The sequence below is a fragment of the Salmo salar genome, chromosome ssa01, assembly GCF_905237065.1.
Source record: "Salmo salar chromosome ssa01, Ssal_v3.1, whole genome shotgun sequence".
Lineage (NCBI taxonomy): Eukaryota > Metazoa > Chordata > Actinopteri > Salmoniformes > Salmonidae > Salmo > Salmo salar.
The window spans coordinates 138439623-138455427 of record NC_059442.1 but is presented as its reverse complement, the minus strand read 5'-3'; the positions used below and the strand labels follow the sequence as shown (position 1 = coordinate 138455427).

At 40.4% G+C, this 15805-nt stretch overlaps 2 protein-coding genes across 2 annotated transcripts in view; both read left to right on the top strand.

The window, feature by feature from the left end:
- Window positions 1–471: 471 nt before the first annotated feature.
- Window positions 472–3556, top strand: LOC106565876 (kunitz-type U19-barytoxin-Tl1a). Its single transcript, XM_014133514.2, has 6 exons — window positions 472–741; window positions 1817–2026; window positions 2390–2554; window positions 2930–2998; window positions 3169–3247; window positions 3384–3556. Exons 1-6 carry the CDS (start codon window positions 678–680, stop codon window positions 3439–3441), a joined length of 645 nt encoding a protein of 214 aa, XP_013988989.1. The 5' UTR covers window positions 472–677; the 3' UTR covers window positions 3442–3556.
- Window positions 3557–7289: 3733 nt separating this feature from the next.
- LOC106565566 (myosin-IIIb) overlaps window positions 7290–15805 on the top strand; it is a 54769-nt gene continuing 46253 nt past the window's right edge. Inside the window, exons 1-3 of the mRNA XM_014132834.2 lie at window positions 7290–7633; window positions 8637–8702; window positions 8966–9096. Coding sequence (XP_013988309.1) covers window positions 7532–7633; window positions 8637–8702; window positions 8966–9096 — 299 coding nt within the window. The 5' untranslated portion in view covers window positions 7290–7531. The remainder of the gene's footprint in view (window positions 7634–8636; window positions 8703–8965; window positions 9097–15805) is intronic.

The window sequence follows — 15805 nt, the reverse complement described above, 5'->3', positions numbered from 1 at the left end:
AAATGTGTAGAATTACAGGAAATTATTATTTTTTTATTTATTTTTGCCATCAAGAGGTGGGCCACTAAAATGTTTTGCCAAATCTCAACTAGGGCCCTCAAAAGGCTAGGGCCGGCCCTGGTTTAGGCTAGGGTTAGGGTTGTGGCTGAGGTTTAGGGTTGCACCACGATGTGGACATGAAGCTAGGTTTAGGGTTATGGCTAGGGTTACTGATGTAAGTAAAATGTATTCCATTCTAGGGTTAGGATTAGTACTTTTATACTTTTATCCTTCTTCTACTCCTCTTTGACCCAAGGTGCAGTAGCTCAGCTCTGGGTAGCTCCGCTCAATGTAACAAACGTTTCTTTGAAGATAAAAGAAAGGTTACCATAAGGTCTTGTAGTTGGGATATGTTTGCATTATTTATTCATTTACGTGTGTGAAATGCTTGATTACTCAACTACAATAAAAACATGAACACTGAAAAAGTTTGGCAAGATACTGCCAGTCATTTACCTATTTTATGACTGAAACCATGGGGTTTGTGACCGAATGAGAGAGAAAGACACTCCTAGGTCATAAAAACCTAAGGATTGATAAGGGGTACAAATAATGTTACATACCTGTGGACAAGCTTATAGAACAGGATTTGAAAAGAAATAAACATCTTTCTGTTGGGGGGAATCTACGACAAAATTATGACAAATCCACTGTTGAATGTTTTTTTACTAGGAGTTATGCTTCCTACAGCTTTGTCCATTGGTGAGTATATTCTATGTTTCTTTACATTTCTGCATTCTCTCAATGAACCCTTCTTTGCTTTATCACCTTGCTTTAACTACAGCATGTGTGCTATTGTAAGAAGTACCTGCACTCCTACTTTATCATAATTCCTTTATGCCAGTTATATCAAAACAAAATCAAGTAAGGCCAACACGGTTACTAAATCTAGTAGTGGAAATAATGTCTTTTTTTTTCTTCTCGGAAATGAGTGACTGATGAGATCAAGTATCCCATCCCATCTTACATGTAAAGCTGAGTTTACAATGTGAATGGGGTCCTTTCTCAATATTATTGAGATGCATATTGTCATTCTTTGAGGGGAACATTGAGTGTGAAGATTATGCTAAGATGCTAGGAATTAAAACCATTAACCTTTCAAGCATAGGTGTGTGTCGGAAATAAAGAAGAAATCACACAACAGAGATGGTTCAAACTAGATTGAGAATGCACTTGCAAATCATAAATCCACACAGTGTTTTTACTGTTAAAGAACTCAGTCAAAACTGTCAAGAGAACATGGGCTGTCACTAGTCAGTTACTTCTTCAGTGTTGGGGAATTTATTCTGAAAATATAGTTTATAATGTTATCAATTACTTCAAGCTATACTAAAGCTACCATTAAGAAAAACATAGCTTATTTAACTAAAGTGACTTAGAAAAAGTAGTTCTACATCCAAACCACTTTGTGAAAAAGTATATCTAAATCTGAAATGTCATAGACTACAAATTGCAAGAACCGATCACTCTGAAGTCAGATGTTAACAGAATGTGTAATTTAGCCTATTAAAAACAAAAAGTGAGAATTAGGCACACAAAAAGGGATTACAGTGAGAATTAGGCATGGCATACTTCACCCATATTTTATTTTTGCTAAACAAGTTGTGTAGTTCCAGAAATTCGCTACACCACTACATTGCAAAAAAAAGTAATTAACTACTGAAAATGGCAACTTGAATTTAGTTAAACTACCACCAAGCTACTGCAAAATGTAATTAAATTACTAGTTGAACTAAATGTAGTTCACTACTCCCCAACGCTGATCTTCTTCTCTCAGAACCGTTTTGCAGTAGGAAGATGGACGAGGGAAAGCCAGTGGAGGGAAAGGAAGACGACACTACACTGCAGTATTACTACGATGAGGGGGCAGACATCTGCTTTCCTTTCTTCTACAAAGGACTGGAAGGGAATGGGAACCGCTTCAACACAGACAGGGAGTGCATGGAGGCCTGCTCTGCCAAGTTTGACGAGCTCTACCCAGCTGCAGGTAGGCTGCTACAGAGAGTGGGGAGAGAGCGGCTGCTGTATGGCGGCCATTTTGTTAGGTGTAGATTCAAAGAGGACTAACAAACAGGAAGTCTATATGACAGATACAAACTGTACGGTGTTGCATTGGTGTATTGGATTTTATAATAATGGTTAGTGATTGATGAACTCATAATGGACAAGATATTGTCCAAACCATATAATAAGCAAATAGACATAGCATACACAGGAATTCTATAATCAGATTATTATGCTACACTACTCTCTCAAAATGATCCATCCATTTAAGGAAGAATTGTTGAGCTATTCATTGAAGTTCATCAAACCCATAATTATCCCTCATATTTTCTCTCCGCTCTCTCAGGTGCAGTGTGTGACCTTCGATTGGACCATGGCAGTTGCTTTGCCATGTTGTTGATGTACTACTACAACGCAAAAGAGGGAACCTGCCGTATCTTCCACTACGGGGGCTGTCAAGGCAATGGCAACCGTTTCGAGACCAGAGAGCACTGTCAACAGACATGCATGGGTCAGTTCACTATCTATTTTTGTGATACCACTATTTCTTATCTCTCCCTCTACGTCTGAGGTAATGATAGTATGATAATAACACCTAATTTTCAATATAAAGAACCTACATATTTCTCTTTCTCTCTACTGTCATGTGTAAATGCATGTTTCTGTATGAAATGTGTATGAAAATAGTCTGTAGACACTGAAGGGCGTTTTAGACATTGAGGTGCAATTCCTCCTTACACTGCACAACAGGCACTCAGCTGACTTCAGCTGTCTTGACAGTTTTTCTTTAGTCCACTAGAGGTCCTTCCTCCTTCACTTCATTACAACTACAGTATATTACTGATGCTTGTTCGTCCTGTTCATGTGAGATGTTCTTCTTCTGCAGCCAAAGGAGGCAGGCTTGGTGCTGCTGTAGAGACAGGAGCTAACCCGGATGAGAGTTCCACTAATGCAGGTACATCGATACCTTTTGTGCCGTTTTTGTAGAGTTGATTATCTAGAGTTTGAGATCATGTTGAACCTAACAAATTAGGTAGTATCTTGATGATTATCTTGGTAATGCACCTATATTTTCATTATGAAAGAGTTCATTTTAACTGTCTGTTGTGTTTGCCCTTGTCTCAGGACTGATCGTGGGTATTTTAGGAGGAATTGTGTTCACCGTGGCAGTGATCTCTGCTATTGTTCTCTTTGTTGTCCAAAGGTAGTGGGTACTCTTACAAAGTCAATACAGTAACCTTTTTTAAGGAAAGGGATGAGAACAATATTTAAATGTCATGGTAATATCAATAAGTGTGTTACATTCTGACATTTTTTAACATTCTTTTTAAAATTCACAGGAAAGGGAAATCAAGCAAAGATGGGAGAGAGCAGGAACTACCTATTGAGATGTCCTAGAGATGTATTACCCTCGACACAATTTTCAAATTCCTTTTTTGTTTTGGATTTAATTTACATTTGTTAGGAAATACATTTTGTACTCTATTTAGGTTGAATAAAAAAGGAAAATGTATGCCATGCTTTATCTCTCTATATATATATATATATATATTTTTTTTTTACTGTGGAATGTTTTTGACATTGGATAAATGTTAAACAATGGCTAGACATTATCCCCCTTGCTGTTGACATAGTTAGTACAGTAGGGAATGAGCATTAACCAACCTGTAAATAATACAAAACTGCAGGTTGAATGTTGTAACAGGACTGATCTGTTCAACTCTGATCTGATCAAAAGCGTTGATCAACTCTCAAACTGGTCTCAGACTTATATACTGTATATGTATATACCATCGGTCAAAGGTTTCAGAACACCTACTCATTCAAGGGTTTTTCTTTATTTTCACTATTTTCTACATTGCAGAATAGTGAAGACATCAAAACTATGAAATAACATATGGATTCATGTAGTAACCAAAAAAGTGTTAAACAAATCAAATTATATTTTACATTTGAGATTCTACAAAGTAGCCACCCTTTGCCTTGATGACAGCTTTGCTTCACCTGGAATGCTTTTCCAACAGTCTGGAAGGAGTTCCCACATATGTTGAGCACTTGTTGGCTGCTTTTTCTTCGCTCTGTGGTCCAACTCATCCCAAACCATCTCAATTGGTTTGAGGTTGGGTGATTGTGGAGGCCAGGTCATCTGATGCAGCACTCCAACCACTCTCCTTCTTGGTCAAATAGCCCTTACACAGCCTGGAGGTGTGTTGGGTTATTGTCCTGTTGAAAAACAAATGACAGTCCCAGTAAGAGCAAACTAGATGGGATGGCATATCGCTGCAGAATGCTGTGGTATCCATGCTGGTTAAGTGTGCCCTGAATTCTAACTAAATCACTGACAGTGTCACCAGCCAAGCACCCCCACACCATCACACCTCCTCCTCCATGCTTCACGGTGGGAACCACACGTGCAGAGATCATCCGTTCACCTACTCTGCGTCTCACAAAGACATGGCGGTTGGAACCAAAAATCTAAAATTTGGACTCAGCAGACCAAAGGACAGATTTCCACTGGTCTAATGTCCATTGCTCATGTTTCTTGGCCCAAGCAAGTCTCTTCTTCTTATTGGTGTCCTTTAGTAGTGGTTTCTTTGCAGCAATTTGACCATGAAGGCCTGATTCACGTAGTCTCCACTGAACAGTTGATGTTGAGATGTCTGTTACTTGAACTCTCTGAAGCATTTATTTGTGCTGCAATTTCTGAGGCTTTTAACTCTAATTAACTTATACTCTGCAGCAAAGGTAGCTCTGGGTCTTCCTTGATGGTTTTTGCGACTGCACTTGAAGAAACCTTCAAAGTTCTTGAAATGTTCCGGATTGACTGACCTTCATGTCTTAAAGTAATGATGGACTGTCGTTTCACTTTGCTTATTTGGTCTTAACTGACTTGCCTAGTTAAATAAAGGTTAAATAAAAAAAACACTGATAACCCTTTCATACACAGACCAAAATCCCACTAATTTACCATGCCTGTTTTTTTATATCAGCTTTTGTGTATATCTAATGCGGAAGGTGGTTAAAAACTATGGTAAATTAAAAGCCACCTCAAATCAATTCAAATTGTATTTGTCACATGCGTCAAATACAGCAGGTGTAGACCTTACAGTGAAACGCTTACTTACAAGCCCTCAACCAACAATGTAGTTTTAAGAAAAATAAGTGTTCAGAAAGTATTTACTAAAATAAACTGAAGTAAAAAAAGAAGAAAATAAAAAAATAACAAATAATTGAAGAAACCTTAAAAGTTCTTGAAATGTTCCGGATTGACTGACCTTCATGTTTAAAGTAATGATGGACGGTCATTTCTCTTTGCTTATTTGAGCTATTCTTGCCATAATATGAACTTGGTCTTTTACCAAATAGATAGACCAAAATCCCACTAAATTACCATGCCTGGTTTTTTATATCAGCTTTTGTGTATATCTGAAGTGGAAGGGGGTTAAAAGCCATGGTAAATTAAAATCACATCAAATCAAATTGTATTTGTCACATGCATCAAATAAAGCCGGTGGGGTTAACAGTGAAATGCTTACTTACAAGCCCTCAACCAACAATACAGTTAAGACATCATGGGAAAATCAAAAGAAATCAGCCAAGACCTCAGAAAAAAAGTGTGGACCTCCACAAGTCTGGTTCATCCTTGGGAGCAATTTCCAAACACCTGGAGGTACCACGTTCATCTGTACAAACAATAGTACGCAAGTATAAACACCATGGGAACACCCAGCCGTCATTCCGCTCAGGAAGGAGACACGTTCTGTCTCCTAGAGATGAACGTACTTTGCTGCGAAAAATGCAAATCAACCACAGAACAACCGCAAAGGACCTTATGAAGATGCTGGAGGAAACGGGTACAAAAGTATCTATATCCACAGTAAAACAAGTCCTATATCGACATAACCTGAAAGGCTGCTCAGCAAGGAAGAAGCCACTGCTCCAAAACCGCCATAAAAAAGCCAGACTACAGTTTGCAACTGCACATGGGGACAAAGATCATACTTTTTGGAGAAATGTCCTCTGGTCTGATGAAACAAAAATAGAACTGTTTGGCTATAATGACTATCGTTATGTTAGGAGGAAAAAGGCGGAGGCTTGCAAGCCGAAGAACACCACCCCAACCGTGAAGCACGGGGTGGCAGCATCATGTTGTGGGGGTGCTTTGCTGCAGGAGGGACTGGTGCACTTCACAAAATAGATGGCATCATCAGGAAGGAAAATTATGTGGATATATTGAAGCAACATCTCAAGACATCAGTCAGGAAGTTAAAGCTTGGTCACAAATGTCACTTCCAAATGGACAATGACCCCAAGCATACTTCCAAAGTTGTGGCAAAACGGCTTAAGGACAACAAAGTTAAGGTATTGGAGTGGCCATCACAAAGCCCTGACCTTAATCCTATAGAACATTTGTGGGCAGACCTGAAAAAGTGTGTGTGAGCAAGGAGGCCTACAAACCTGACTCTGTTACAACAGCTCTGTCAGGAGGAATGGGACAAAATTCACCCAATTTATTGTGGGAAGCTTGTGGAAGGGTACCCGAAATGTTTGACCCAAGTTTAACAATTTAAAGGCAATGCTACCAAACACTAATTGAGTTTATGTAAACTTCTGACCCACTGGGAATGTGATGAAAGAAATAAAAGCTGAAATACATCGTTCTCACTCCTATTATTCTGACATTTCTCATTCTTAAAAAAAAGTGGTGATCCTAACTGACCTAAAACAGGGAATTTTTACTAGGATTAAATGTCAGGAATTGTGAAAAACTGAGTTTAAATGTATTTGGCTAAGGTGCATGTAAACATCCGACTTCAACTGCACATGGTTTATTCTGCCTCAGTCGATAATTTCACTGCTTTGCCCTCAGTAACGTGCACAGGAAGGTAATTAGTATTTACAAAATGGAGGTGACATACATTTTAGTCATATGAGAGAATAGAGATTTTATATAATGTTATATAATGGTGTAAGCAGCTTTGGTCATACATGATTATCATCTATAAGCATTTAATCTGGAAAGATATCCAGATATTCTAACATGTTATCTCTACTGCCATGCAGTATGGTATCGCATATAAACTACATGACTGCATTTGAGTAAATCTCTAATCTCGAAAAAAGAAAGAAGTCACTTTTAATTCTGATAACTGACGCATGCCGAGCATGGGTGTGGAGAGGCAAGAGTTAATGTCTCTCTCTCTAAGAAAGGGGAGGGGAGAGAGAACCCTTGCTTTGCAAGCCTTTTAAATGCAGTACTCTCCTGGGAATAGAGTAAACTCAGCTGACATACACTGTGTGCTCTGCTGTCACAGTGTTTACATTTATTTATTTATTTTTTACGTCATAACCTTGTCGTTTTTAGTATAGGTTGGATTTAAACGCCAGAAAAACAAGGAAGTCAATTGGTTTTTATCAAGCTTCAGTATTGTCCAGTACATATAATATTGCACCCACGTTTTATTGAATAAATACGATTTTGAAAGAAATGGAGGTGCTCCTCCACGAGGATTTGGCAGCTTTGTCAGATTTGGATGAACAAAGTTTGTTGGAATCCCTGAGTCAACGGTTCAGACAAGATCGCATCTATGTAAGTAACGTTAAAAGGTCAGATTTATGTGCATGTGACTGCTGTGAAAAATATACAAAATATCCTCGTAATGGGGGAACAAATTGTATCTGACCAATGATTAAATGTTAACACTGATACAGTTTTGTTATTGTGATCAGACCATTGCTGTGCTTCAGGTTATATCACTTTGACACTACAGTACAATCCCTGGACACGATTCTGTCAGCCTGCAACCCCCCCCATGTTCTACCACGTCACCCATGTGTACACAGGACTCTGCACTTTGTAAAAATCCCTGTAATTTGATGGATTTTAATCTGCAACAAATCCCAAACAATCAAATACCCCAACCCTCAACATACTGACAGAACAGATAGATTATCTAAATCTTTTTCAATTTATTTTATTACTTGACACGGCAGTAAACTCAACAATGTTGACGGGTTGGGATCGATGAATAACACAAATATGCTGTCTAGTGGAGACTGCTGAGGGGAGGCTGTCTCATAATAATGGCCGGGAATGGAGTAGATGGAATGGTATCAAACACACCGTTCCAGCCATTATTATGAGCCGTTCTCCCCTCAGCAGCCTCCACTGATGCAGTCATATATCAACATGCCATTTTAATTCATGTCATTGTTGGCTGACAGAACAAAGACCTTTGTGCAGTGACACGAATGGTGCTTGTCTTTGAATGTACAGTACAGTACACATTAATGACCCACCAGCTATATGTTCTTAATGTCGTCAGCCACGACTCTGTGAAACATAAAATAGATTAGGATATAAATGATTAGAATAAGAGATAAATGGCCTGATTTCTTTTAAGATGTTTCCATTTTCAAGTAAGGAAAACAGGTTTACTCTGCTAATGTTTAAGGGAGGTTTCGTTAACAGTGGAGGCTAACAACATGAGTTGACTTCAGTTTGAAAGGAAAACACTTGAAAACCAGTTTAACCTTGTCATTGATGGTAAACTCTTTCCCGCTCTCGTTCTTCCCCTGCCTATCTCTACCAGACCTACATTGGGGACATCTTGGTGGCCATAAATCCGTTTAAATACCTTCCTCTCTATGAGAAAGAGGTAAGTACTCCTACAAGACAAATAAGCATTCAGCTGTGCTGGCAGACTTTGTCCTAAAAGCTGCCCTAGCTGTCTAATGACTCACTATGACCTGGAAAACATAGAAGTTCCACCAAGCTCCACCAAGGCTTTTCAAAGGCCTTTGCACTTAAGCTTGCCTTATTGATTTAACCAACATAACTGACCAGTAATCTTTAGAAAAATCGACTAAACTGTTTGTAGACAGTGGCTTTAGAGATGTTCCTCCTTGTGTATCTGTTCAGGTATCAGAGAGATATAAGTACCATGAGAAGACCAAGCTACCTCCTCACATATTTGCTGTGGCAGACAGGGCCTACCAGTCCATGCTGGGACGGTTGGCCACAGGACCCCGAAACCAATGCATTGTGATCAGGTGGGTCCATTAACAGTTTACGGTAGTACTTTACTGAGCCAAGCTGTCCTGCACCAGCCTGTCACACATCTACTATAATAGTTGCTGGAAACATTTTATAAAGGATAATGTGAACCAAAAATATCCATGCCAGCACAGTTTAGTTTGGTTTGGCACGATTGTGTCTAAAAGGTATAAGGTTTCCTGAACACCACCCTAACAAACAGCAACAGACACCGGTGTCAGGTATGTCTGCTTTGCTCAGGTCAGCGGTTATTTTTTCTCTCACATTGACATGCCAGTCCCAGTACAGCAGCTGCTTACCCGTGTTAGCCTGTGTTTGTTGTGCCTGCAGACCAGCAGGCCCAGGCTTGCGTCATGTTAGCATGACCCTGCTGCTCTACACTGTAGCAGTAAATAGGTCTTGTGTAGCCTCCTTGTGAGAACACAGATTTCCTTGTCTGCCTCTGGTGACCTTCATCTAGCGTGAATTATGGAACCCTTTTATTGCAGAGGGAAGAAAAACATACTTCTGGCCATGTAGTGTATGTTGACACTTGTGCATCAAAGATCTCATTCCAAAATCATGGGCATTAATATGGACTTGATCCCCCCTTTTGCTGCTATAACAACCTCCACTCTTCTGGGAAGGTTTTCCACTAGATATTGGAACATTGCTGCGGGGACTTGCTTCCATTCAGCCAAAGAGCATTAGTGAGGTCGGTCAGTGATGTTGGGTGATTAGGCCTGGCTCGTAGTCGGCGTTCCAATTCATCCCTAAGGTGTTCGATGGGGTTATGGTCAAGTTCTTCCACACCATCTCGACAAACCATTTCTGTATTGGGGCAATTATCATGCTGAAGCAGGAAAGGGCCTTCCCCAAACTGTTGCCACAAAGTTGAAGCACAGAATCATCTAGAATGTCATTGTAAGGGAAAGGGGGATACCTAGTCAGTTGTAAAACTGAATGCATTAAACTGAAATGTCTTCCGCATTTAACCCAACCTCTGAATCAGAGAGGTGCGGGGGGCTGCCTTAATCGACATACACATCAGCGGCGCCTGAGGAACAGTGGGCTAACTGCTTTGTTCAGGGGCAGAACGACAGATTTTTACATTATTGTATGCTGTAGCGTTAATATTTCCCTTCACTGGAACTAAGGGGCCTAGACCATACCATGAAAAACAGCCCCAGGCCATTATTCCTCCTCCACCAAACTTTCCAGTTGGCACTATGCATTCGGGCAGGTATCGTTCTCCTGGCATCCGCCAAACCCAGATTTGTCTGTCGGACTACCAGATGGTGAAGCGTGATTCATCCCTCCAGAGAATGGCTTTCCACTGCTCCAGAGTCCAATGGTGGCGAGCTGTACACCACTCCAGCTGCCGCATGGTGATCTTAGGCTTTTGTGCGGCTGCTCGGACATGGAAACCCATTTCATGAAGATCCCGACAAACAGTTCTTGTGCTGACGTTGCTTCCAGAGGCATTTTGGAACTCTGTAGTGAGTGTTGCAAATGAGGACAGAAGATTTTTACGAGCTGTACACTTCAGCACTCGGCAATCCCGTTCTATGAGCTTGTGTGGCCTACCACATCACAATAGGGATGCAACGGTACAGTGGGCCCACGATTCGGTATGTATCAGGGTTTGTGGGGCACGGTAACGGTACGGTTTCGGTATCTTTATATTTAAGAAAAAAATAAAAACATTACCCTTTAAACAATAAACTCTTTATTTTGCCAAAAGACAAATAAAACTTTCCATTCTGAAAAATGGCAGCACTAGGCCTGGTTTCTGTCTCTACTGTATGAAATCAAGGGGAGAAAAACATTCAAATTAAAAGTGCTTCTTAGCTTTGACGACCTGTAGGTGCTTTGCCTTTTCTATTTTAAATAAACAGGGTACATATTTGTATAGGCAATATTAAATGTAAAAATAACAAAGTGCAACATCAAGTTGGTACCCTATATGAGGTATCTATTCCTTTTATGTTGAGGTTCTTCTGTAAAAAGATGAGCATGTCAACATTCTCTGAAGCAAGATGAGAACGACTTGCCCTGACAATGTCCCCTGCAACAGAGGTTCCCGGAACACTGAGGCAAGTTTTGCAACATGGGGGATCTTTGACTGGTTTGTTTTCCACCACACACAAGGATCAGTATCCACATGAAGGAAATCTGCTGCCTTATATGAGGTGACCACCTCCTCAATAATTTTGGAAAAGGGCTTGGTCTGCTTCTCTGCTTTGAAAAGCTGTACAAATAACTCCGACATGGCGGTCTTCTTTTGAGGAGGGGATAATGAGGATGGATTTTCTTCCTTTGTGGATGGCCCTCCTAGCACTGCTTGAAACTGCAAGAAAAATGGCGAACGTATTAAGTGTTAGTGACACACATCTCATCAAAAAAACATCTCATCACATTTTAACGCACATGATAACAAAACGATAAACAATTTCATAAAAAATAATTTAAAAAAATAGATCAAATACCTGATGTTCATGCTCCACAGTTTCTTTGACGAGATCCTTGTACAGTCGTGGCCAAAAGTTTTGAGAATGAAACAAATATTAATTTTCACAAAGTTTGCTGCTTCAGTGTCTTTAGATATTTTTGTCAGATGTTACTCTGGAATACTGAAGTATAATTACAAGCATTTCATACGTGTCAAAGGCTTTTATTGACAATTACATGAAGTTGATGCAAAGAGTCAATATTTGCAGAGTTGACCCTTCTTTTTCAAGACCTCTGCAATCTGCCCTGGCATGCTGTCAATTAACTTCTGGGCCACATTCTGACTGATGGTAGCCCATTCTTGCATAATCAATGCTTGGAGTTTGTCAGAATTTGTGGGTTTTTGTTTGTTCACCCGCCTCTTGAGGATTGACCACCAGTTCTCAATGGGATTAAGGTCAGGGGAGTTTCCTGGCCATGGACCCAAAATATCGATGTTTTGTTCCCCGAGCCACTTAGTTATCACTTTTGCCTTATGGCAAGGTGCTCCATCATGCTGGAAAAGGCATTGTTCGTCACCAAATTGTTCCTGGATGATTGGGAGAAGTTGCTCTCGGAGGATGTGTTGGTACCATTCTTTATTCATGGCTGTGTTCTTAGGCATTTTCTGGAGAAAATGACTTTACCCCAGTCCTCAGCAGTCCAATCCCTGTACCTTTTGCAGAACATCAGTCTGTCCCTGATGTTTTTCCTGGAGAGAAGTGGCTGCTTTGCTGCCCTTCTTCACACCAGGCCATCCTCCAAAAGTCTTCGCCTCACTCTGCGTGCAGATGCACTCACACCTGCCTGCTGCCATTCCTGAACAAGCTCTGTACTGGTGGTGCCCCGATTCCCGCAGCTGAATCAACTTTAGGAGACGGTCCTGGCGCTTGCTGGACTTTCTTGGGTGCCCTGAAGCCTTCTTCACAACAATTGAACCGCTCTCCTTGAAGTTCTTGATGATCCGATAAATGGTTAATTTGGGTACAATCTTACTGGGAACAATATCCTTGCCTGTGAAGCCCTTTTTGTGCAAAGCAATGATGACGGCACGTGTTTCCTTGCATGTAACCATGGTTGACAGAGGAAGAACGATGATTCCAAGCACCACCCTCCTTTTGACGCTTCCAGTCTTATTTGAACTCAATCAGCATGACAGAGTGATCTCCAGCCTTGTCCTTGTCAACACTCACACCTGTGTTAACGAGGGAATCACTGACATGATGTCAGCTGGTCCTTTTATGGCAGGGCTGAAATGCAGTGGAATGTTTTTTTGGGGGGGATTCAGTTCATTTGCATGGCAAAGAGGGACTTTGCATTAATTGCAATACATCTGATCACTCTTTATAACATTCCTGAGTATATGCAAATTGCCATCATACAAACTGAGGTAGCAGACTTTGAAAAGTAATATTTGTGTCATTCTCAAAACTTTTGGCCACGACTGTAGACTCTCACAGCAGGCTGACAGGGATTTAAACCTTGGATCAAGGGCTGTAGCTCTGTGAACGTAGTCTAGAAGTTCCGGGTCTGTGTATCTTCTCTCCAAGTCCTGAGAGATTGCTGCCTTGGCCTCCCTGATGGTTGCACTGTCCTCAGGACCTGGTGCCATGGATTTGAGAATCATTGTCTTTAGAGGGAGAATCATTGAGGTGGGACTTGTTACGCTGCTCATGAGTTGTCATTTTTTGCAGGGGGTTGAGTTCCTGAATGAGTTCTTCTGCCAGCTTCAGTTCACTGTCAGTCAGCATGGCTATATCTTGGACCGACTTCTTCACAGCCTTGTCCAATACAGCAGAGTAGATGGCCGGTTGCTGTTCCACATAACTTCCAGTATGTCGTGTGGTATTCCAACGGGTTGCCATATCATGGATTAATTTGTGATTTGGTATATCTAATGTCTCTTGGTTGACTGTCAACTTGGTGAGCGGTGGTGCTTTTGTGGGAAAAAAAGTCACCACTTTTCTGACCTTCCCCAGGAGGTGGGACACTGCCTTGAGAGAGACTGCTCTCTTGGCTGCGAGGTTCAGGATGTGTGCAAAACATCCAATGTGGGGCCCAAACCCATCAGCTTCATGTATGGCATTCAGTGTTTTGTGCATTATTGTAGTTGCTGGGAATGTGATATTTGGTTTCTCTAGCTTCCACTCAGTCACATCATTCATTAATTCTAGAGCTATGTGTGCACTTGAATGACTCTCATACAGGGGAGGAGTTTGCAACAAGTAGCTATTCATCTCCCGATCCAGTACATAGTGAACCTTCAGTGAGGTTGCTCTGGAGGTCCAACTATCAGTGGAGAGTTCAAGATAGGGTGTCTGTGTCAATTTCTTTTCTTTTCAATGTCTCTCTGTGATGTTTCATAAAGTTTGGGAATTACTTCGCTGCTGAAATGTGTGTGTGGGAGGGACATTGTAACGCAGTTACATTTTTTTCATCAGTTGACGAAATCCCGAGTCAGTAACCACTGAGTAGGGCTGCAAATCTTTGTCTATGAATACTCCCACTGCTTCTAATTTTAGCCTCTGTCTTTTGCGCATTACACATGCACATGTGCTCCGCTGGCCTCTCTCCTTAAATGATCCTTAGCTCTTGGAGTCCCATGCAGGAAAAGCTAGACTAGAATAGCTTGCTGGACATAATGTTTGTTTTGTCATTTCTTATACCAATAGACTATTCCAAGAGGGACGCAAGCTCTTGTTTGCTAAATGTTAAATACAGCAGCAAATAGAACGCACAGGTAGTATGAAAGAGTGAATGCGCAATGACTAGGCTATAGCAGTTATTTATTCAAACCCATAACCATTCAATCTTCGTGAAGAGAAGTCAATCTTCTGCATCTAATGGTAAAGATAAGGACAACAGAACTTATTTCATTTAACTGTTGAAAGCGAGGAAGGAATGAAGCAACAATGGAGAGGAAGAGGTAGGCTAATAACATTAGGGGAAATATTATGAAAGGTGTGTGTGTGTATATATATATATATATATATATGTATATGTGTGTGTGTGTGTATATATATATATATATATATATATATATGTATATATATGTATATGTATATGTGTGTATATATATATATATATATATATATGCTTCAGCCTATTATATTTTCAAAATCGCTAGCCAATACTTGTAACTTTGTAGGCCGCATGTGCTGCACCAGAATCGCATGTTCTCTTCTGCTTTATCATGGTTTGAACGATGTGCGTAATTCACATTTATTTCATTTATTTACCCAAGAGAGCATATACTGTAGCTAGCTACATCTATGGGCTTTAATGTTTTTCTGTAGTGTGCAGTAGCCTATATCGTATTGGATAAAGGCACAATCATTTGGCCTTTCTTGGGCTCATTAAATGTCTTTTTAATGTAGGGGTCATAACATATTTAATATATGGCTCATGTGGTATCGGGCTTGAATTTTCGATCAAAGCTCTAATCAAATCCCTACTTATATGGTTTATAATGCTTTTGAATGAAACTTCCGGTTTTGGCAGGAAATACAGGGTTACCCGGGAGAAAATGTATTTATTCTTTGGATGGAACGAACATTTGGCCTTACTAGGGTTGAATATTTTTACAATCTACTGCCAATGTTTCTCCGTGTAGATTGCATGGCTGTGTGCTCGATTTTTATACACCAATCTGCAACAGGTGTGGCTGAAATAGCCGAATCCACAAATTTGAATGGGTGTCCACACACTTGTATAGACAGTGAGGGGAAAAAAGTATTTGATCCCCTGCTGATTTTGTATGTTTGCCCACTGACAAAGAAATGATAAACCTACCATTAAAATTATAGACTTATTTGAACAGTGAGATACAGAATAACAAACAAAAAATCCAGAAAAACGCATGTCAAAAATGTTATAAATTGATTTGCATTTTAATGAGGGAAATAAGTATTTGACCCCTCTGCAAAACATGACTTAGTACTTGGTTGCAAAACCCTTGTTGGCAATCAGAGGTCATATGTTTCTTGTAGTTGGCCACCAGGTTTGTACACATCTCAGGAAGGATTTTGTCCCACTCCTTTTGCAGATTTTCTCCAAGTCATTAAGGTTTCGAGGCTGACATTTGGCAACTCAAACCTTCAGCTCACTCCACAAATTTTCTATGGGGTTAAGGTCTGGAGACTGGCTAGGCTACTCCAGGACCTTAATGTACTTCTTCTTGAGCCACTCCTTTGTTGCCTTGGCCGTGTGTTTTGGGTCATTGTCATGCTGGAATAC

Coding starts and splice junctions, on each gene's coding strand:
- LOC106565876 (XM_014133514.2), top strand. CDS start 678: ATGACAAATCCACTGTTGAATGTTTTTTTACTAGGAGTTATGCTTCCT. Junction 742..1,816: donor TCCTACAGCTTTGTCCATTG/GTGAGTATATTC, acceptor TTCTTCTCTCAG/AACCGTTTTGCAGTAGGAAG. Junction 2,999..3,168: donor TGAGAGTTCCACTAATGCAG/GTACATCGATAC, acceptor CCCTTGTCTCAG/GACTGATCGTGGGTATTTTA.